Source organism: Sebastes fasciatus, chromosome 2, assembly GCF_043250625.1.
Source record: "Sebastes fasciatus isolate fSebFas1 chromosome 2, fSebFas1.pri, whole genome shotgun sequence".
NCBI lineage: Eukaryota > Metazoa > Chordata > Actinopteri > Perciformes > Sebastidae > Sebastes > Sebastes fasciatus.
The window spans coordinates 31,946,178-31,969,718 of NC_133796.1; the positions used below are offsets into that span (position 1 = coordinate 31,946,178).

The following is a 23,541-nucleotide window of genomic DNA, read 5'->3' on the forward strand; positions in this document are numbered from 1 at the left end:
AAATCTCTCAACTAGATTCTCTATTAGATAATACTGCAGGTGTCATCTTAAAGGGTAGCTTGACATTTATGTCCATAAATACAATTTATACTTTATTTTTCTTGGTGTGGAGTATACAGTATTACCAAACAAATGTACAGCTAATCTAGTTTAGGGTGAAACAATCAAACCTTTTCTCTCCTAAATCCAATACGTCAACAATACAGAGTACTGAGCCGATGTCAGTACTCTCATTTTCCCTGAAACATGTTTGCCAATCTGTGAGGAGGTCATATATAGGGATGCTGTGCTACTAAACACTGAGTCAATGGCCCACAGTGATTAAATATATGTAGCTGATAGCAGACATCTTGAATTTCATAATGATATTGACAGAAAAAAACTGCACCTATAAGCTGGATCGGTCACATCATTGCCAAAATGTGATTCGTCTAATAAGGTCAGGATTTGTGCTGATACCGATCCGGCGAACGACTAAATCCCTAAACCTAATTACAACAAACCACTTTCCATGCAGTGAACCTGGAGATGTTTGGGCCCTCTGAGGGTCCGCTCTAAAAAGTCACTCTCTCGCTGTGAGGTGACAGTTTCCAAGCTGACAGCTTCAAACAGTCTGATGTCATGTGATATCACACCGTTCAGGCCCAGCGTGACCACATCAGAGCTGCTAGGTGTCTCTTAGGACAGTCTGCAGTCTCCTGCAACTCTCATTCAATACACCTAATGTATTTACATAGCCAAGTTGCCTCTGACCCTATATCCTGCTCCCAGTGTATCCGGCCCTATAGATCTCCTCCTCCTCCTCCTCCTCCTCCTCCTCTCCTCCAGCCCTCCAGCCCACCAGCTTTTCTGTCTCACACACACACATACACGCACACGCACACACTAAACCATACACACTGGGAGAGTGGCTTTCCACTAAAGTGAAAAACAGGAAATTGGATGACATTGTTCGGTGCGCCGACGTCAGCAGTGAGAGATAGAAAGAGTAAACAGCTTCCTCCACCCCAGAGCTGGGACCAGGATGCAGGGAATCTTGGGATGCCCGCCCCGTCTTAGGAAAACGCGCATGGCTGTTCACTAACAATCTCCAGATCCCTCCCTCGCTTTGAAACGGCTCTCTCCGGCTAACATGTTCTCTCTCCACCTCCCACTCTCTGATTCTTCTTCAGTTTGTCCCTTAAAAACTTCTCCACATGTGGTTAAGTAGAGTATTATATGCAGAGCTGATGACACTACAGCAACATCAGAAGAAGTTGTGTGTTTGTGGACGTGTCTATGTGTTCCTGTCTAAAAGTGTGAATCAAATGGAGATGAATCAATGTTCTTCATTAGGTCTGATTAGAGGGGAGCAGCCCCAGCCACAGGTGTGGACCACGCACACTATGTACCAGACAGACAGACAGACAGACAGACAGACTCTCACACACACTGAGCTAAGTGATGGACTAAATGGCACTGAGTGACACATCAGCCTCACCACATGCCGAGCCACTCAGATAGTGGTGCAAGCTGCCCATGCTGTGTGTGTTACATCAAAGAGAATAATTCACTTTCATGTGTGGCCACTTACATTTGCTGCCCATAGATCTGCGCTGAAGCCATCGATAACAATGGGGTTTCAAAACTGTGACCGATCAATGACCAGCCGGGCAAACACCTCACCAAATTCAGTTACATCCATTTCAGCTAACTTTAAATTATCACCACGTTTTGGATTACTTTTTGAAAGCAAAAATGGCAAAAACAAATATGCAAGAATCTTATATACTATACTTTATACTGTACAATTAAACCCATGTATCTCCAAATTTGGTGATTCTGAATTTTTTAGATAAACTGAAGTGTTTTGTTATTGGTTGAAAAAAACAACTCAAAAAAAAACAACCACTGGATTAATGGAGACTAGAATCACCGCCTCGCAGTTGTATGCCTCCACCAACGAGTTAAGTTGTAGTTTACATCTATGTCTGTCCAAAATGTCATCATTTTATCATTTTATCCTGTAAGACATTTTTGTGAAATTGTCATAATTAGCATATGAATTTTTGAGTTATGCCCAAAAACGTGTTTTGTGAGGTGACAGTGACCTTTGAAAACCAAAATCTAATCAGGTCATCCTTTTGTCCAAGTGGACGTTTGTGCCAAATTTGAAGAAATTCAATCCTGGCGTTCCTGAGATATGTGCAAAGATGTGTTCAGATGTGTTCAAAAGAATGGGACGCACGCAGACGGACGGACGGACGGACAACCCGAAAACACGGGTTTTCGCCGGCGCGGAGGCAGAAAAACACTGGATTATTGGAAAAGAAATCCTCATCAAAGCTGAAAACGAGGCTGCTTTTCTTGGCTCTTGAAAAGTTGACATTTTGGAGACACATGGTTTTCACAGTGACGATTATATTATAGAAATTTTGATATGACAAAATAGATATGCACATATTTGTGTTTAGGACCAAAACAAACACACATATAAGATTATAAATGTATGTAAGGTTGAAGTTTAATATATCTATTGTCACAATAACCAATAGGCCAACTGCACGGGACACACCTTGAAGATGAAAAAGATAGCTAAAGTAAAATAAACTATAAACTGTTGACTCACTTATTGTAAGTCCTTGTGGACAAAAGTGTCTGCCACATGGATTTTATGTAAATGTGTATATCACATGTATATTTTACAAAATGTGACTTCTATAAGGCCTGCAATGCATGCTGGGTTAGCCTAGACCTCTATCAAGCAGTGAAATCATTCACTACTTATGTAGAGGACTATATAGCAAAATCAATGAAGACTTTTGGCCACTATTCAAGTCATGCCTTTTATCCAGCATGGTGCTAGTTACAGTAGCTGTCAGTCGGTGTATAGGCTACATTACATTGTGGTATATTTTTAGTTCAGTACATAGGGTACAATATTTCTCACCAGACGTCTGGACAACACAACAAAATAACAAACACACAATATAGTGGCCCATATAGTGAATAGTGAGCAATATCGGATGGTGATACCTGCCTCTGCAATACAAACCTTAAAAAAAACTACAACATTTAGTTTTTGGGTTTTTTTTTTTAGGCTGAACTAAATCAGATGCAACATTATTTTGTAATCTGCAAACCCCCTTTGGTTCTGGGCCCAGTGTGAAGCAAATGATGATAAAGTGGCAAAGTGATGATTATGTGCTAGAATTCAGAGCTGAATGTGTCGGTATTTTTTTAGTAATCTCCCAGAAGGGATTTCATATTACCACTTATTTTTTGAAATAATCAAAAGTATTTCTCATTCAGAGCCAGCGATGGAATTTATTTACCCCCTTGTATAAATGAATATACACCGTATAGTAAAACCATTAGATCAGTTCACAGCTGCTGTAGGAATCACACACATGGTCAGTGATTAAGCCCAGACTGCAGAAGTCAAGACACTAATACAACTTCCCACGTTAGCAGCACTTCCTTTCCTTCAATATCTTCCCTTTATTTTCCTGCTCACTGCTTTCCATTGCTCTCAGAACCACACATCCATCTATATGCAGAAGCTCACACACAAAAACACTAACAAGTTTATGTACATGTTTTATCGCTTCCTCATCATATTCTTTTGTTTCCCAACATACAGCACATGCACCTGTGTCTTCCTGTAATGATTTAACAGCGTAGGAATGCACAGATGACATTACAAAATGTTGAATAGAACATGTAATATGAATATCCGATCATCCATTATTTCTACCTGGACTCATTATTCTGCATTGCTTTGATACTGTAGACAAAGAGGGGTAAAAACATCCTCCCCCTATCCAAATATAAATTAATCTAACGTGTTAATGTAATTGCAGTTCATCCGTTTAGAGAAATATCTGCAACCGTGTGTATTCTGGCTCTGTCCACATGTCTTATCCATGGTGACCAAGCCCACAGGCAGCCAGGCAGAAGACTTTAGTTGAGTCACTGGCATGGCTGAGGGAAACTAGGCCACTGTGGATCGGTTTGTCCCAGAACATCCTCGCTTTCTCTGTATTTCTCTCTCTCTCTCTCTCTCTTCCTCTCTCTCTGTCTGTCTGGTGGAACGCACTACAGAGGAAAGACCAACCTCCTGGAACAGAAACTACAATATCCTGTAAAGAACATACTATGTTTTTAATGTGAAACATTACATTCAACTAAATGATCTTATTTTATTCATCTAATACCTCCCAGCGTTTTTTCTTGTTATTCAATGTGTGTCAGATGTAAAGTCATGAGATGAACAACGTGCCTCCTTTCACTTTCTATGACAATTCTGCGACTGTGTGCACATGACGGGACAGAATAACTGGCTACAGTAAAGGAGTATACATTTTTTATAGATTCATCTTCATTTATTCTCCTTTAATGTTTGTAATCTTTCTTACTGTAAAAAAACAAATAACATCTGTAATTGTTTTTAGTGGTCTGCTTACTTTTGAATGGAATGGGATTTAAGCTAGGGCTGTTGTCAATTTGTCTGTTTTCTTTATGATTAATATTCATAATTTCGTCTATATAATATCAGAAAATAGTGGAAAATGGCCATCATAATTTACCAGAGTATATTCAATTCAATTCAATTTCAATTTATTTTTATACAGCATCAAATCATAACAGACGTTATCTCAAGACGCTTTATATATAGAGCAGGTCTTAGACCGTACTCTATAGTTTAGAGACCAAACAGTTTAACTTGTTTACAATTATATAAACCAAAGTGTGGCAGCGAAATGCTCATATTTTGAGAGGCAGGGAACATAACGTTTATCTATTTTCCTTGAAAGAACGAGTTTAACAATTAATCGATTGCCAAAACTGTTGACTTATTTCCAGTCAATCAATTGTTCAAGTAGTTCCTTTCACCCCCACTTTGAGCTGCATTTCATTTTTCATTTGAAATTACTGATTCATTTTTAACCTATTTAACTATAGGCACATATGTATGTTAAAGAGGACCTATTATGTTTTCGTGCTTTTTGTCTTTCCTTTAGTGCGTTATACAGTTTTTTGTGCACGTAAAAGTTCTGCAAAGTTATAAAATCCCAAGTCCACGGTAAAGGGAGTTATTCTCCCCCACAGAAACACCGCTTCTGAACTGCCTGAAACACCTCGCTTTAAGTCCTGCCTTTTCTTCCGTAACGCAGTGATGTCACCAAGTAACACGTTTGCATATAACGGCTAGTCTGGCATGCTCTCAAACAAAGATAGTTGGCGCGTTGCTGGAGCGGAGTCTGAAGAGTTTGGGTCGGTTTTTGACCAATCCCAAGAGAGTGGGCCAGAAGACCAATCAGAGCAGACTGGGTAGAGTAGAAACCCAAAATACAGGTATGCACCTAAAATTACCATAATAGGTCCTCTTTAAAAATAGGTCCTCTTTAACACTTTTTTTTTTTTTTTTTTAATCGAAGTTTGCAAAGTGCTTTATATAAAAAGATCAGATCACATAAACCGCTGCTGATGAGGAGGACAACCCTGCGGAGCAATTTAACAAAAAAATAGAATCTTTCACAGGGAAAAACATCCTGGGCACCATGACAAAGAGCAGATAGAAAAATGTGCAATAATAATACATAATATCATCAAGCCATGACCCCAAATCCCTAAAGGTAACTTAACACTGAGGTACATGAACCCACTGGGGTCCCAGTATGTGGACCTCAGTGGGTACATGAGTCCACTATGTAGATAGTAAGGCTATTGTTAATTTATATACCTATAGCTATCTAAAGCCCATAAGGAAATCTCCACCAAGCCTAAACAGAGACACAGACCAACAATCTGCAGCCTGCGGCTTCATATCATATCACAAGACTGACACCCTGTCACGCTATGTAAACCCAAACATACAATCTGTCATGACATCACATCTCGAATGCACCTATCAGGTGACAATATGGCCTGCAATGTAAAAAACTGAACGGCTTTATGTCCCCAATCTTCACATTTATGTTCCACTTTTCCTTTGAGGTGCACGAGACAATCATTACGGCTGCGATACGATTTCCAGAATTATTTACATCTCTCCAAATTAATATTGCACTGAGGAAAGTGAATTTTGTTCCTGGTGTGTTACCTCAAGAAGCTCTGGTATGTTAACTAGCGGCAAGTCAAGGTAAGGTAATGATTTGAGTAATATTAGTTTGCAATGCTATATGCTGGCTATATACATGCTGCTGTCACTTTTTGTAGCTACTGTAGAACACACCCATAGAAAGAATACACAATGATGAGAGAAACACAGCGAGCCGAAGTAAGTATTATAAGCTACCGATCACACGCTGTCCCAAATACAGCCATCTCTAATCAGTCACGCATAAAAGTGCACACACATACACATTGTTTTTCGTGCAGTGCTTCCAGAGTACGCCCTGACCTTTATTCTGTCTGCAGTGACATCGCTCCTACCTCACCAGATAGTGCGGAAATTCAAGCATACGGGAATGCACACACACACACACACACACACACACACAGAGGGAAGACACCGTGTAACTCACAGGAGACTGAACTTGTCCTGGAATTCAGTCCCAAACGCCCTTGAATGACGTCCGTGGTTTAAAAATACAGAGTTTGCAGAAAATGGATAGGTTACTTCATCCTTGGTGACCTGTCCCTGTTTCTCACTGGTGTTCCACACCTTGCAAGCATCGCCTCAGATATCACACAAAAACCCATCAGATGTGAACTGCTGCTGTGGTACAGTCACTCTGTCGACATCAAACCTTGTCAATCTCTGTCTATACAGCTCAACAAAGGAAAAATTAAGATATTTAAGCCTACACATGAACACACAGATAAACCCGAGTACAGCATACGACATGTTATTCCGCTCCTACAGAGAAAGTCTGTATGGTGTGCTTATAGTTTCCACTAAAATAAAATGTGTATTTATATTATGTATATGTGTGTGACATCAGAGTACATGCTGCATTCCCTGCCTGGGCCTGCGTGCATACCCTGTGTCCATAGTGGCGCGAGTGTGTATGTGATCTGTGCGTCACTGTGCCAAGGAGAGTAACTGAGGCCTGGCAGTGGAGCAGCTCCTGCCGACAGGCCAAGTGACGAGGGTAAGAGACTGTGCTCGGAGCCCTCACACGCTGGCCTACAGGGATATGTGAAGAGGAGCAGGAGCAGGGGAGAGACGCACTCATTAAACACGGAGAGAAACACATACTGTTCGCTGCATCGCTGCATATAAGCTAGATGCCAAACTATGATGATGAATCTGAGGCTGGGATTTCTGTGGTTTCAATTCAAAAGACAGATGAGATTTTAATGAGATGTCCTCGAACTTTTATGCGTCTCTCGTGGCTGTATTTATCTAAATATGTCTTACTTTTCCCAAATTCCCTCTTCATCTTTTCAAATTACTTGCATGAACGTTGTAGGCGGAGTGTGTCCAATCTGACCCCGACCACTTTTATCATCTGATTTTGAGGATCCAACAAGCAATATGAGCAAAATCCAACTTCTGAATCTTATCACGAGATCTCCTGAGCCTGTGTGGTGATGAAAGGCAGCCTCTGGAAACTATGCAGCAGTAAGCATACGTGGTTAAAGGGGCAATGCAACCATTTATTATTGCACTTCCATAAAGTTCGGGGACTTTTAAGAGACAGAAAAAAAAAAAAAAATGAATGGTCAAAATCAAAGCAGCAGAGGCCAAGATATCTTAGTTTTGGTCCCTAGTATTGTTCAAGCGCCAAAAACACGGCATCCTACATTTCCCATGATGCAATTGCATCTTTCATTAGACTTTCCCTGTCTCCTAAATGCAACTTCTTTCAACTCGCACACCTCTAATTTGTAACGCAGGCTTTCTGTTATTTAATTATTATTCAATTAAAGGTGCTTGCATTGGATTGGAAGCATTTCTATTGCCGCTCAACGGTTCTCAACATCGCGGTGACGACAAGCCGTGGCTCACAGCTAACGGTGCTAACAGAGATAACAGTGTTTACCTGAGGGGGAACCAAAGGGTGGGTGCTACGCTTCCGTGACGACGCCGTCGGTCGGGATGGCGTTATCAGCTGTAACTGCCATATGAGCGCAATGCGGAGCGACAGCCATGAGCTAGCCAGTGGGGCATGCTCACATGCATGAACATGCACTAACAAGCACTTGCGGCCGACCCGGCTATGTCAACAAAGCGCGGAGAAGCTCGAATTAAAACACACACAGAGGGAGAGCGACTTCATTCTCTGCTCAGGTAGACATTACTTCTCTATATTTTTAGCAAATAGTTGTTTGCTGCTATAATAATGTTCCGGATATCAAATTTAACCCCTTTGGTTAAATTCAAAGTCTCAAGACCAAGTTGAAAACAATCAATGAAAGGAAAAATATCCATGATGTCCTCTGCCCTACACAACCAGTGTGAGTAAATTAATTAAAGACAGATCCACAAGAAGCTGAGTACTTTCTCTCCAATGTTCACCTTCAAGGTATTTCTGTCCTTATCCAGATTACCCTGAAATCCTCATAAGACCTGGACAATCCTAAGCCATCCAGGGCTCTGGGGCAGCCCCTCACTAAAACCTCCTCCTCTGGCCCCAGCAGCCTCCTTCAACACCACTGTAGGACTACGTACCGGGCTGTTTCACTTTCCCTTTTATTCTCTCCCAAATAATACCCCAATTTTACTGTACATAAACACACCAAACAATACTAATCTTTATATTTTTCTTTCACCGTGTCCCTGGCTTTATCAACTATAAAACCTAAAGCTTTTTCTCCTGCACTGTGAACCAACTGTTGATCAGGTGGTGTGTAGTCTGATTGTCTTTCCTCTCTTAGCTCTTTCCAGGTAAGGTCAAAGGCCAATAAAGCGAGAAGGACAAGCTAAAGGAGCTCGGAAAGTCTAACTGGGACACTGCCTGGTCCAGTGACACTACAGTGTGCTGTAATCTTACCGGGAACCTTTCCATTGCAGTCAGCCACTCCTCCTTCTCAGTCCAGCCAAATACATGACAACAAGACAACAAGACAAGCAACAAACTGAATAAGACATCTGTCGGGCCTGAAAAAGAGAACATTAGCTTACAATAACTTTGTTGCCAGAGCCATACCCAACTGTACAATCTTAATTACCTCTCCAACCCTGTGGCCTAAAGAGAGGATTAGAATTAGCAATACGCCCACGGCGGCAACCCCAGCTCTATCCGCAACTCTGTGTGACTCCACCTCTACACAACAGCTTACATGTTTTTTGAAAATATCAGAAGCGGTTCTCCGGAGCTCTTCAGATGGCTGCGAGAGCATTAGATAATCACCGGACTCCCCCTCCTCTTCACCTGCTAAAACAGGAGCACTGATGTCACCGTTGCATGAGGGATCAGTGAGTGACACGAGCTGGAGCGCCGGGGTTTGGCACACAAACTACACTTGATTTAAACACACACACAGACACACACACTGAACGAGGAATGACTGCATGCCAACACACACATTCATGGAAGTTTGTAAGCACACATACAAATAAAGCCCAGATATTCTTTGCAAAATATATCCTGCTGCATTATCAAAATAAACAGATTATGGGTGGAAATTAAATGCTTAAACAAAAAAAATAGTATTGAAAAAACAAAAAGGTTCAACCATGGATAGAATAAGTCTAATAATGCCATTAAATATTATAAATTAACTTTCTCTTTGTTACTGCACCCAATCTACTCCTATTAAAATAGCTAGCACTTACTATGCAAGCAAAGAGAGGTCGGAATAGTTTACATTTTACAAGCAACTGAACATCTGTACTGAATACTATTTAAATGCCACTGAACATCCCTCTTTTACATTTTGAATAAGTGATTTCAAATTTTCTGAATTAGTGAACCCTAAACATTTTTTGTTAAAATCAAAAACTCAAAATCAAGAATTCAAACCACATGGATTCAGACAGATGGTTTTCAAAGTAAAATATTTTTATTTGCTATGCTGTAAATTCAGTGCTATTTGAATTTCAACATGAAGTATTCAGTACTTACTACATTTCGCAATTAGGTATTCAGCTGCTTGTAAGATTAAAATCTTTCCCAACGTCTTTCTGCTTCTAACCCTGACTTCTTCTTCTTTCTTTCCTATTTTAAAATGTGCACCTTTATTGCTATAAAATACAGTACAATCACACAGACGCAATGCTGATGTAAACTGAGCATTAGAAAATACGGAAGTAGAACAATTGTAATTCCATATTTAACTTCTTTGATGTTTACGAATCAACTGACAACTCAACAGCAAAGCTTCTTGGTTTTATGTATTTTAAATGTACCTCATCCTAATTATCTGTATTGCACCTACAGGATCTTGCCTTTCCCAGTATTTTTTTGTAAATTTTAAAATACAAACTGTATGATCTCAAACGTAACTTTTTTTTTTTTTTTTTAAAACTTAACTTTTAATTAAATACTGAATAAGAGGACATGAATGCATAAAGACAGTTGATGTGAGGACTCATGTCTTCGAGGGATTATTTTCTGGCAGAGGCTTCCAGTTTTCCTGTGATTGACAGTAAGTAGAGAGTGATGTGATGTAGCACTGATATGAAAACACTCAATGTGGATACAACAAAAACAAAAACTAATTGAAGGCTTCACGTTCATGGATTATTTGGCCCAGAGAGATTGTTTGGAAGCTATTTTTGTACAGAAATTATTGTGGTGCAAAATCTACCTAATGAAGATAGGAAAAGGGGAGCTGATATTTTTAACTATGCTGACATTAGCAGGAATAATGTGAAGGAGCAAATCAGCAAAACAAATACATAAATACATTATTTGTATTATGTATAATACAGAATATCATGTCATATAGCTACAAGCAGTTATTCTGGTTACACACAGTCAAAACAGACGACCTGTGAGGAATGTAATCGGGCAGGTGCAAGTACAATAAATGACGCATGTACGTTTGACAGGCGTGCAGGAATGTTTAAACTATTGATTCACTCACTACTAGGAAGTCAAGTGTGTCCAATTGTCTTTTGTTGTTTCTCTTGGGCATGTCAATTATTTTTTAATGTGGCATTTACTCTAGTTTCCATTGAGACATTTCCCATTGTCCTATGGCTTATTAAATGCCAACTAGATTATAGAGCTGCTACTTCACATATCACACCCCATGCAATGACTGCCACTGGTCCAAAAAGAGAAAGAGATATCCAACATAAACTGTTGTGAAACTTTGTACAGTGGAATACTGTAGGAGTGGGAATAGGTGTTACCCTTTTCAAAACAAAAGGCTGGACTTTGAGTAGAGTAGTATCATCTATCTTCAAGTCAACTTCATAAAGTCAAAGCCATGTATAGAGTGGTAAAATCCTCCTGAATAATGATAATAAAAGGTATGTCAAAGATGGTTCTTTATAATAATCTTGACCTATAGATCTCAGTAAGGTAAAGGTGGTTTTGATATGTTGAAGGCCCAAATGTTACATATACGTATATACATCCTAGTGCTGTTAAGTTAACGCAAATTCATGTTAACGCCACTAATTTCTTTAACGGGCTCCTTTTAAAGCTAGATTGAAAATACCAACCATGTCACACTAGCTTGTCGTGAAGGAGGCTAAATAATGCTCCAAATTTACAGAACATTTTAGCGAGGAAAAACTGTCATGGCCATTTTCAAATGGGTCCCTTGACCTCTGACCTCAAGTCATGTGAATGAAAATGGTTTCTATGGGTACCCACGAGTCTCCCCTTTACAGACACGCCCGCTTTATGATAATCACATGCAGTTTGGGGCAAGTCATAGTCAAGACAGCACACTGACACACTGACAGCTGTTGATGCTGTGTTATGATTTGAGCATATTTTAAAGGTCCCATATTGTAAAAAGTGAGATTTTCAGGTCTTTTATATTATAAAGCAGGTTTAAGTGCTATATAAATACTCTTAAACTATCAAAACGCTCAATATACGGAGAAATACACACAGCCCGTATTCAGAAATTGTGCGTTTGAAACAAGCCGTTAGGATTTCTGTCCATTTGTGATGTCACAAATATACAATATTTAGACCATTACACGGTTTTAAACATAAACATTCTAAATGTGTCCCAGTTTATTTCCTGTATCTGTGTATGTAAATGACATCAGCTGACAGGAAGTAAACATGGACCCAAAGACAGAGGGTGAATACAGGTATATTCAGGCAGACAGTACGAGGGAAAACAATGTGTTTTTTGAACATTACAGCATGTTAACATGTTCTAGTAGAAACACATAATACAAGTATGAACCTGAAAATGAGCAAGATATGGGACCTTTAATGCTAAATGTATTCCCTGTGAGGGTTTCTGGACAATATTTGTCATTGTTTTGTGTTAATTGGTTTCCAATAATAAATATATACATACGTTTGCATAAATCAGGCATATTAGCCCACTCCCATGTTGATAAGAGTATTAAATACTTGACAAATCTCCCTTTAAAGTACATTTTGAACACATAAAAAAAACTGTGATTAATTGGGATAATTCGCGATTAACGATGGACAATCATGCGATTAGTCACGATTAAATATTTGAATCGATTGACAGCCCTAATACATACAGTACATTCATACATGCATACATACATGTATACAGTTTTCCTTGAATTTCTGCAGAGAATTTTCTGATGATGATTGAGCTAAGCAATGCAGACAGGCTCACTTCCTGTGTCTGCATCTTAGCTGCAAAATGCATTTGCATGTCACAGCCTAATGGTTTTGAGTACCACAATTCTGGTACAGTTATCTCGACAATATTTTCTTTTGCATATAAAGCCTAATCTTTACAGGAGCAAAAATCAAAAAGTGACCAAGAGGGTGGGACTGACCAGACTATATTGTTAAAACGTGAGTTGGGCTTTGTTATAATGACCCCAAAATGTGTTCTTGCAAACACACACCTCACACTACAAGAACAATGCCCACCATCTGTGCTCTGCCCCGTAAAACATTGTAAGGGATATATCAACTGAGGGTACAGTATATCTTCAGAGCAAAAGGCCGGACGCACACTCCAGAGAGTTTTGCGTCATAGCTGTGTCCATTAAAACAAGGAAGGAGACAAGCACTGCTGGCTTAATGCGGTGTTCAGCAGGTGAATGAGTGTCTTGCGTGTTTACTACAGCCAATAAGCTGCAGGCCTGTTCACTTAAATCCAGTGAGGCTCTTGTCTGCTCAGCGCTTCTTTAGTGAAAATTAAGTCAAAGCCTCAGGAGCATTTTGATTCTAAAATAGTTTCAGATCAGCTGCCAAACGTTGCAGTGAAATACCCATCAGGTTTATAATTTCATACTAAATCTACCAATTTTTAGTGCTTTGTAAATCTTGCCCCAGGAAGGCTCGACATACTGTACTGTACACAACCTTGCTTCAGTTTATTCTGGCTGCAAGTACAGTGGTGTGACGGAGCGTGAAAATGGCCAAAGTACTCCAGTAACCAGATGCTGTTAACATGACTGTTAGCATTGTTAACACGGTGTGTTCTGCACGGTCGCAGCAGTCCACAATCGCCACATAAGGCTCTCCTCCAGGAGAGATTAAAAACTTGCCTATGGACACTGACACTGTGACACTACGCAAGAGAGATGACTCTCAGATGAACTCTTCATTTGGAGGAACAATGATGGTGTGTTCTGTACATGGTGCACTTTTCAAAACCACTTCTAAGGGTGGGATTAAGACCTCGAAAGATCTTAGTATAGAGGGGATGCACATGACATCTCTGTGGTATCTGAAGGGTGCCTTCACATGAAAAAAAACAGCCAAAATACTGAACTCGAGGCTTCAGATCAGCAATCCACAAACCAATTGCTGACGTAACGGTGACTACGTCTACTTCTTATATACAGTCTATGATTATTTAGTCTACTTCTGGAGAGTGTCCAAATAAAGAAGGCTATACAGTATGCCGGGAAATTCAATTTTTGGCCAAATTTGAAAGCCAACGTCAAAAATGCTGGTATGTTGTGTGGATCATTTCTGATTCAGATGGTCTTTACTTCAAGATATTCATTTGTTTTCGGCCGGGATTGGAGCTCTCCCCATTTCTTGTAGCTATAGAAGATTTTTGATGGGCGCTGTATCACATGAAAAAGTTATATAAAAAGTTACAAGTGAGAAATTTACAGCCAAAACTAACAGATACAAAGACTCTTTAATTCCCTCCGCCAACTCTCAACTGACACATTTGAAATACACATCGGTAGCATGACACCGCGACCCTCACAGATGTTCACAGTTTACAAAGGCCAGTCCAGGAGGAGCTTAAAAGGCCACCAGTGGACCTGGGCCCACTCACATCTACATTCCTGTGAGCTTCTGAAAGAGAACAGAGAGCGCTGCTACGGAGTAAACACTTGTAGCGCCTCGTTTTGGAAGAATACCATTTCCATAATCTCATGAAACTATCACATGCTGACCTTATGATACTAAAGTCTTAACCTGGAGGGGGAGCAGTACTAGCTTTGAATGGGGCCTTATTTGTTAAGACTATTTCAAAAACAATGGGAGGTTCTGTTTCATAAGCACATGCACCCAACTGACACCTCATAAGAGAGCAAGCGCTCAGAGATGAAGAGACCCACTATAAGGTGACAAAGGGATTTATTATATTATCCTAATTTGATTTCTACAGAGGATCAACGTTCACGCAGTCAGCAGTGGGAAACGTTGGTGTCATTACATCAAGTGCTGGAGCTGCTTAATGCTCAAGAATAGACTGGTTCTAGGAAATAAAATATAAATACTGTACTAACGTCATGTTTCACCCTGAACTCTTGGACATCTCCATATACAAACATAAGCTCTAGAGCTGCCAATACATCAATCAGAGGACTGTGGGTGCTCCATGGGCCCCATCTCGCTTCCTCTCAACTCCTTCTGCTCATGGCCCAGTGGAGATAAATGACATGGCAACAAAAAAAATCCCCCCCTTACTCCCCCTGCAGACACTCCAGACAGGAAGGGAAACACAGGGTCACACTGCAGCTGACGAATTGTTCAAATAAAACATAATGAACAGTTAAAGTCATATTTAAAAGGCTGTATTCAAGTATTTTGTGATGTTTCTTTTGATGTCAGTGAATTTAAAAGTAGGGAAAATCCTACAATTACTGCAGAAAAAGAAAAATGTTTCAGTCTTAAAAGAATAGTTTGGGGATGTTTTGGGAAATATGCATAATGCACTTTCTTGCCAAGAGTCCGATTAGAAGATAGACACCACTCTCATGTCCGTCCATAAATATGAGGCTACAGCCTATGGAAAGGAGGCTGGGTCACGCGTCATATATCTTGGGGGGTACAAAACATGCGCAGTAAAATCTGGTCTGCACTCGCCGAAATTGAGTATGTGTCATACCCCATACCCCAAGACCCATGTCTGCCCGTGACTCAGCCTCCTTTCCATAGGCCTTGGAGACGGCTAGCTGGACTCTGTCCAAATGGTAACAAAATCAGCCTACCAGCAACTCTAACGCCAAATTCACAATAGGCATCGGCACAGTGCGGTTTGCCGCAATAATTAAATTGTTCTGTGGTCAGTGGGCGTATTCATGTGTTTCGGACGGGAAGAAATGATTTGTAAAATAGGTCAACATGTCACAGTAGTCACAGGATCTGTTTACTGATTGGCTGCGAGCACTTTCTAGCCTTTTCCCCAACTTGTAGTTTGGCCACACTTCGCCGCGGAATCAGGCGGCCGCAGCTCACTGAGCTCGGAAGGGGTCGCCGCAGCTTTCCATAAACATTGCACGGCAGCTCGCCGCAGGCCGCACTTCGCCGCTACTTTGGACCTATTTCCAGTCTTTACGCTAAGCTAAGCTAATTGGCTGCTGGATCTGTACAGACGCGAGAGGAGTGGTATCAATCTTCTTATCTCAGCAGGAAAGATAAGCATATAAGCAGAAATGTCAAACTATTCCTTTAACATACACATGTGCCGTTTGGGTGGATGTTTTTGTTCACAGTGCCTTACAGCACCAAAACTGTGTCCCAGTGGAAATCAAACCACTAACTATGGCAGTGTGCCAGGGGTTTGTGCCATGCTCTGAGCTATAAAAGACCATTGTACATATACGCATGACATCCTTGATAGACATAGATAAGCATAGTCCATCACTTGATCCAATCAGCAGCTGTACAGACAAAGACAACAGCAGGGCCATTGAACGTTTGCAATTCTATGAGTGCACAGAGAGACTGCTCCTATTGTGTATTAAATCATATATATGTGATTGTGATAATAAAAAAAACAGCTGTCCATTAGATGGAGATAAACGCATTAACTTTGGACATTTAAAGAGTAATATCTAAGAGCAAATGTTTTTATAGAGCGGGAGCAACAGACAGGGGGAAGACGCTCAGAAAGTTTGATAGCCAAATGAAAGAAAGTGAAATAGAGAGAGAGAAAGAAAAAGAGCCAATATCAGTCTCCCTCCTCTCAGCCAGCAGAAAAAGCACAGTGGATTAATTCATCACCATGCTGAGCCTTTGCCCTCCTCTGGAATAAATTACCCAATGACTCTCAACTTAGACTAAACACACACAAACACACACGCACACACACACACACACACACACACACACACACACACACTACTGACCAGAGAGCACATACAAAAACAGCGGGAGAGAAAACTGACAAATGCAGAGAGGCTGCCCAGGTCAGCGGTGTATCATATCTCTACTACACACCCTTTAAAAGTTAAGACGTATCGCATGAGGCGTTTGCTTCTTTTTTAAAGTTCTGCGCTGCGAGTTAGCAACAGTTAAGTGTTTCCCCAACCGAGGCTTTAGTTTAGAAAAGCAACCTTGTGTGCCTTGTCACTTCTGGGGATGGGAGGGTTTAATGGGGGAAGTCTGAGGTATGGCTGAGTGATTCCACCACTTATGTTAATGCATGCAGAGGCTGGAATCAGGCAGCAAGCGAGATGGTATTACTCTCCAGATACTTATAAGCTTAGCACCTTTTATTGCCCTTTTCCATTTATAGTAAGAGGTAACGGTAAAACTGATTCTACATTAGCTGTTCGGGGAGGGGGGGCTACTTGATTTCCTTGAGTGGGGGCAATCAGACGGGAAAAGTCAAGGCCAGATAAATGGTGTTGTGTTTGGCTGAGGTCTTTCTCTGTCTGTTTGGCCATACACACACACACAAACACACACCAAAAAAATGCCCACTATCACAGGACCTTGTACTTGAGCCTTATCATTGCCAGAGCAGCCCAGATGGTAACGTACCCTTGACAAAGACTCACATCACACTCCCAAACTTCTATTGAATCTTTCTCACACTGCAGACGCCTGCACATGTTCTCTCTCTCTCTCATGTATTAATGTAAGCAAAGATACAGGACAGTTTTAACATTTACTTAATTGAGTTTTGCAATATGTTAAACGTGTGCACTTTACTGTAGCTACTGTGTGCGTGTGTAGATATGGATGATTATTGGGGATGAATGTGTGTGCTCCAGTCAGAATCACAGTGACACAGGCCAGGGCACAAACATGTACACAGAGACTAAAAACAACACAGACACACAATAGTTAGACACACAAACTATATGAGATGATGTGGATCTAATATACTTTCAGCTAAGGCTGCAACTAATGATTATTTTCATTATTGATTAGTCTGCCGATCATTTCCCTGTTGCTTGGTCTATAAATAGTGAAATATCAAGTCTTCAAACTGTGTGTTTCGTCCGACCAACAATCAAAAAATATTCAGCTTACGATCACAGACACTTGAACCAGAGAACGGTCGGCCTTATTGCTTGAAAAATGACTTGAATCAAAATAGTTTGTCGATTAACTAATGGATTAACCAACTAATCGTTTCAGGTTGGGGACCTGGTGCAGCTCCACTATTTCAAATAAAAAGGTGACATCTCTCGAAGATTCTATTCCGAATATATTCAAAATTAAATGCAAGAAATTTGTGTTTTTTTATGACAATGTGTTGCAAATGGTTTTTATAAATCTAGGTGGTGCATGCACGCACACAACTCAAGAACAATCAATGGCCGTTATTGATCTCTTATAGGGAGAAGAAATCAAAAGAGCTACAACAAGCAGCAACAGCATGTTTCACTGGGCCTTGAACGCATCCCGGCAAGCTGACGTGGGTATGATTTTTGATGAAAGCAGCTTACTTTTTCTATAAATTATGGAAAAAAATGAACCCAGCCCCTCAACTGGGGGGGCGACCACAGAGGACGTTAAAGATGACACCTTAAAGAACAGGAATTAACCATTTCCAGCTGAAGGAGATTTGTATACCATTAGTCTAACTCAATCAGGGGACTAATTCAATCAAAGGCACAGTGGGCGTCTTGACATGAGGGCATCTGTCACACTGACTTCTCACTGCATCCTGCAGTGACATTTGGCCACAAAATTCAGTTTGACAGAGGCCCTCAAATAGCCTGCAGTCTGTCAGACAAGCGCGCACATGACAACAACCAACACACAGACGCACTACTAAATTCACAAGATCACACTTTTTCTTACGGACGTTTTGTGTTTGCAGGCGCCTGCAGATGTACATGTAAACAATACAGTACCTGCTTCCTTTGATTTTATTATCAATGTGCCAGTGCTTTTATTTTTCATTTAGAGATAGAATAACTGTTCTCAACTCAATATTGCTTAATTACTCCGTTTTCTACAAACAGGATGAGGCCTTTTGAAAACCAGGATCTTCACTTCTTAGTTTACTGCAAAAAAAGGACATCTTTCTCACCTCCAAACTCAAATCTGCCTGTTAATCTGAATAATAGTGATAGGCTATTCTTATGTGACCTCTTACACAATACACAAATGCCAAATAATCACAAAAAATCATCATCATCTTGATTAGAAACACCTATTTGGTCCCTGCATAAAAGCAGGCGTAGCACATTTGGTTATCCTCTGTTAGTGTAATTATTTGTGGCCCATTACACAAATGGCTCTGCTATTTCTTGCGATGATGAAACTCACCGATATCAAACTTTTTTGCTATTATGTCACTCGATCCTTTTCAATACCTGCTCCTACTTTCCATTCAGAAAAGCCTGTCCACTTTACAAACACTTCCAGTTCAATATTTCTGTAAACAACTTGTTTGATTTTGTGCGTGAAACACAAAGTTTAGGCCTCGATATGAGGGGACATCCTCTTGAAAAGCATAACTGGTAGAAAGGTGAAGCAGAGGCCAAACTGTGTCAACTGAACCACGTCCATGATGTCAGTGCTTCATGCTGAGATTTTGGTTCCATAAAAGTGCATTACTTCATCAGTAAAATCATGCAGATCATGTACATCTGAAGCGATATGTTGCTTTATCGTGACTCTTACATAAAAACTACAAAGAGAACAATAAGTTAGTATGAAGGCCTGTGACCCCATGACCTTTAACTGAGTGTGCATCTAAATTAAGCAAAGTTTTAATGTCAAGTCTGAAGTGATTTAACATGAAAGTAATGCAGGTAGGCTGTGCCTGTTGAACTGAATAGTCTAATGTATAGTGGCTTTATGGTTTTTCCAGCTTTTTTTTAGTCACCTGGGATATCTACTGTATGCTTTTTATATAATATTGAAATTATATAAGTTTTGGAAATCTGGTTGTTTGGTGTCCTAAACATCATTATAATGTTATTTCTTTTCTATAATGGAAGAGAAGACAACTTTAAAACAGCATGTAACTCACACACATGTTGTTCTGTGTGAATGTAATGAATGTAGGTGCCCTCACCTTGCAGCTCGGGGGTTTTAGGGGTAGTCCCGAGGCAGGATTTCCTTGATGCTGAGTGGTATTAGTCTGCTGGGGTGAGTGGGAATCCTCGGACTCTTTTCCACTGTGGTAGACCACCCTATCAGAGATATGAATACTTGAAGCACAGCCCATGCTTCAGCCCACTTCAGCCTTTTTTTCTTTTTGCTGCAAGTGCTTTACTTTGAGGCAACCCAGAGTGTCATTCGCCTTCTTTTTTTTGTGTTTTTAAGGTCCACACTTTATCCTAAGGTTTAATATATATATATATATAAATACATATATAGGCTATGTATCATCTAGGCCACAGCAAAGCCAGTTCTCCAATTGCTCTAACACAAGGCATGAATAATATATCTATGTATCCCCCACCCCCCCTGACCAGGAAGCTGATTTCCTCCCTCTCTCTCGCTCTTTTTTTTCACATGAACTTAATTGGAGGTCTTTAATCAAAGCAGCTGTCTTATCCTCCAGAAAACTTGGATTCCGTTATTCTTCAGCTGGGCTGCTCAGATCCCCATGGATGGATTTTTGTTTTATCCCTCACTCTGGCTCCTATTCTTCGTACCACATCACCATTTTCTCATTTTTTGCCTCAACTTCACTGTTCATCAAGTATAGTCTGGGCCTTAAAGAAAGCACACCATGCAGCCAGCTTCATGCAATAGTTTTATCCATTTTTAGTGTCCAAGGTTTCATGTGTAGTCGTCCTCCCCCACCCTGGAGCCATCAAAGATGATGCTTTCTCTCTCTCTTTCTCTCTACTGTCTCTCTCTTAAACAATCTGCTTGGCCACTTCAGCTCAAGACACGGGCCATAAAGCGGTTCTCACGACACTTTGCTCCTTTAGTCCTGAGCGGTTCATCATCAACAGGCTGAAATATTCACACTGCAGGGTGTTGTTATTATTCTGGCCAGGCGCTCCTCCGATGTCAAACACCCTCCGTACAACATAATGCCATGATGTAGTCCGACACAACTCCTCTCCATTTATCAGCCCAGAAAATTCACCAATTTAGAGGAAGAGCGTTGAAATCTCTCTGGATGTGCTCGCAAATCCCCATTCAGACATCCGCTGCTGGCCGGCTGCTGGCTGAGGATGATCCGCCTGATAGAGGTCCAAACCCGGGCGCAGTTTGGCTCGTGTGTCACCAGCAGGCTCCACGGTTTGCTCTCATTGTGGAGGAGAAAAAAGATGTAGACATGTCATATTGTAGTTAATAACGTGGAGGTGCCACCTCTGGAGAATGCAATCGCTTGAGAGAAAAAAAAATCTTAAAAAAAAAAAAAAAAAAAACAACAGAAAAAAAGGACCGCTCCGTGTCCACAAGTTTCGGATGTGAAACCGGTGGACCGGCCGGATTGTTGTCGGTGAACGAGCGGAGGTTTATTTAAGGCAGCACCGAGCTACATAATGCTGATTTTATGTTTGTCTTTTTCTCTGCCTTTTTTCTGGCGTTTGCCCTTCCAATTCTTCAGCACTGCTTGACAGCGGCACATCCAATAAAAGCACCCGCAAGGATTGACCTACAGCCTTTACTGACGTTAATGCAAATGAGCTCCGCGCAGCTAATCGGCGTCGTGCTCGGCGCCGCTGGGTGGTCCTCCGCTTTCCGAGGGAACTTTGAACGCAGCAAAAAGAGCTCAGCTCGCATACAGACTAACACACGGAGCTGCTGGCTGCAGGTAGGCTGGCTCCACGGTTTCTGCACATTGCACACATGCAAACCGGGAGAAAGCTGTTCGTGGTGAGGGTTTTCACGGTTATATCTAGACTACTGCAGAAGAATACAGTTTACAGCAGGAGTTTAATGTTTTTGAATACACCGTAAAACATTTTTTGGTCGAATCCCAAAGCTATGGAAGCTCAGCTGGGCCAATATGAATTACATTTAATGGCAATATGTAAAACATACAGAAAAATATTGAAATGAAGTATGCCTAGTACAATGTGTAATGAGAAATTATTACAATATTTATTATGAAATGTTAGTTCGTCAGTGACCAAATTATTGGAGTTAATTCAGAATCAGGTTTATTGCTATACAGTATATAAGGAATTTGCGTTGATATCTAGGTGCATAATAATAGCCTATAGATAGAGAAAAGGAAAAAAACTAAAACAAGTAGGTCTACTACAAAAGACAAGAAACATAAATTATAAAATAGAAAAAAATACTATATATATATATATATATATATATATATATATATATATATATTCTGCAGATTGCACACATGCAAACCGGGTGAAAGCTGTTTGTTGGTGGGGTTTTTCACGGTTACATCTAGACTGCTGCAGAAGAATACAGTTTTACAGCAGGAGTTTAATGTTTTTCATTTTTGGTCGAATCCCTAAAGCTATGGAATACCAACTAGGCCAAAATGAATCAGATTTAATAGCACATTATTTAAATTTGTTTTAAAACATACAGAGAACATATATAAATTAACTAATAAACTGTGTAATGAGAACTTATTAAAATGTTTATTATGAAATTTTAGTTCATCAGGGACCAAATTACTGGAGTTAATTCAGAATCAGGTTTATTGCCAAGTAGGTTTACTTTTCACATATAAGGCATTTGCCTTGATATCTTGGTGCATAATAATAGCCTATAGACAGAGAAAAGGAAAAAAACTAAAACAAGTAGCCCTACTACAAAAGACAAGAAACATAAATTATAAAATAGAAAAAAAATACTATATATATATTTTCTGTAGATTGCACACATGCAAACCGGGTGAAAGCTGTTCTTGGTGGGGATTTCCCTGTTATATATAGACTACTGCAAAAGAATACAGTTTTACAGCAGGAGTTTAATGTTTTTCAACACCCAGTAAAACATTTTTTGGTCGAATCCCAAAAGCTGTGGAACCTCAGCTGGGCCAAAATAATTACATTTGATGGCACATTATTTAAAAAATAATAAAACATACAGAAATGAATTAAGCCTAGTAAAATGTGTGATGAGAAATTATTAAAATATTTATCATGAAATGTTAGTTAGTTAATTCAGAATCAGGTTTATTGCCAAGTAGGTTTACTTTTCACATATAAGGAATTTGCCTTGATATCTTGGTACATAATAATAGCCTATAGACAGAGAAAAGGAAAAAAAACAAGTAGGCCTACTACAAAAGACAAGAAACATAAATTATAAAATAGAAAAAAATACTAAATATATAATTTTAAATGAACAGAGCTGTACAGTGTTTGAAACAAACGATCAAATATGCAAAAGTTCACTGTATAGAGAATATGTGCAATGTACAGAGATAGTAATTCAAAAGATGTGCGTTAATGTAACGCATTGAGTCAGAGGTGGAGGTTTTACATTAATGTGATAAAGAGTCGGAGTCAGTTTTACAGTTAAACATTTTTGAAAACCCAGTAAAACATTTTTGGTCGAATCTCAAATCTGTGGAATACCAACTGGGCAAAAAAAATGTTAGGTGATGCTTGAAACATTACTGAAATGATTCGTCGAATGTCACAATAGTTTCTGATGAATTCTGATTATTGACTGCTTGTTTCATCTCTATATTTTTACTTCTTTATAGCAATTGTATTTTAAAATGCCTGTCAGTGTTCATGTTCACCCACAGCCTCTTAGCAGGTTAGTGCAGCTTCTGTCACTTTATATATCTTATAGCAAACTACTCTAATAATACAAGAAGAGTGACACACAACTCCTTAATACAACACAATATAAAATCCCCAAAAATATTCCTTTATTGATCTCATAATACTCAATATCTATTTAGTTTGTGCGAGAGAGATAT

General features: G+C 39.9%; 1 protein-coding gene across 3 annotated transcripts in view; it reads right to left on the reverse strand.

Annotated features, from left to right (window-relative positions):
- Positions 1–21,305, reverse strand: part of pde8a (phosphodiesterase 8A) — a 51,945-nt gene extending 30,640 nt beyond the window's left edge. The window contains exons 1-2 of one of the 3 annotated variants that reach the window (XM_074619897.1): positions 9,214–9,232; positions 8,925–8,957 (exon numbers count right to left, since the gene is read on the reverse strand). In XM_074619897.1, coding sequence (XP_074475998.1) covers positions 8,925–8,939 — 15 coding nt within the window. In that variant the 5' untranslated portion in view covers positions 8,940–8,957; positions 9,214–9,232. Of the gene's footprint in view, positions 1–8,924; positions 9,340–19,737 lie in introns of those variants that run through there. The other 2 variants (XM_074619878.1, XM_074619886.1) reach the window with 2 other exon arrangements.
- Positions 21,306–23,541: the final 2,236 nt, after the last annotated feature.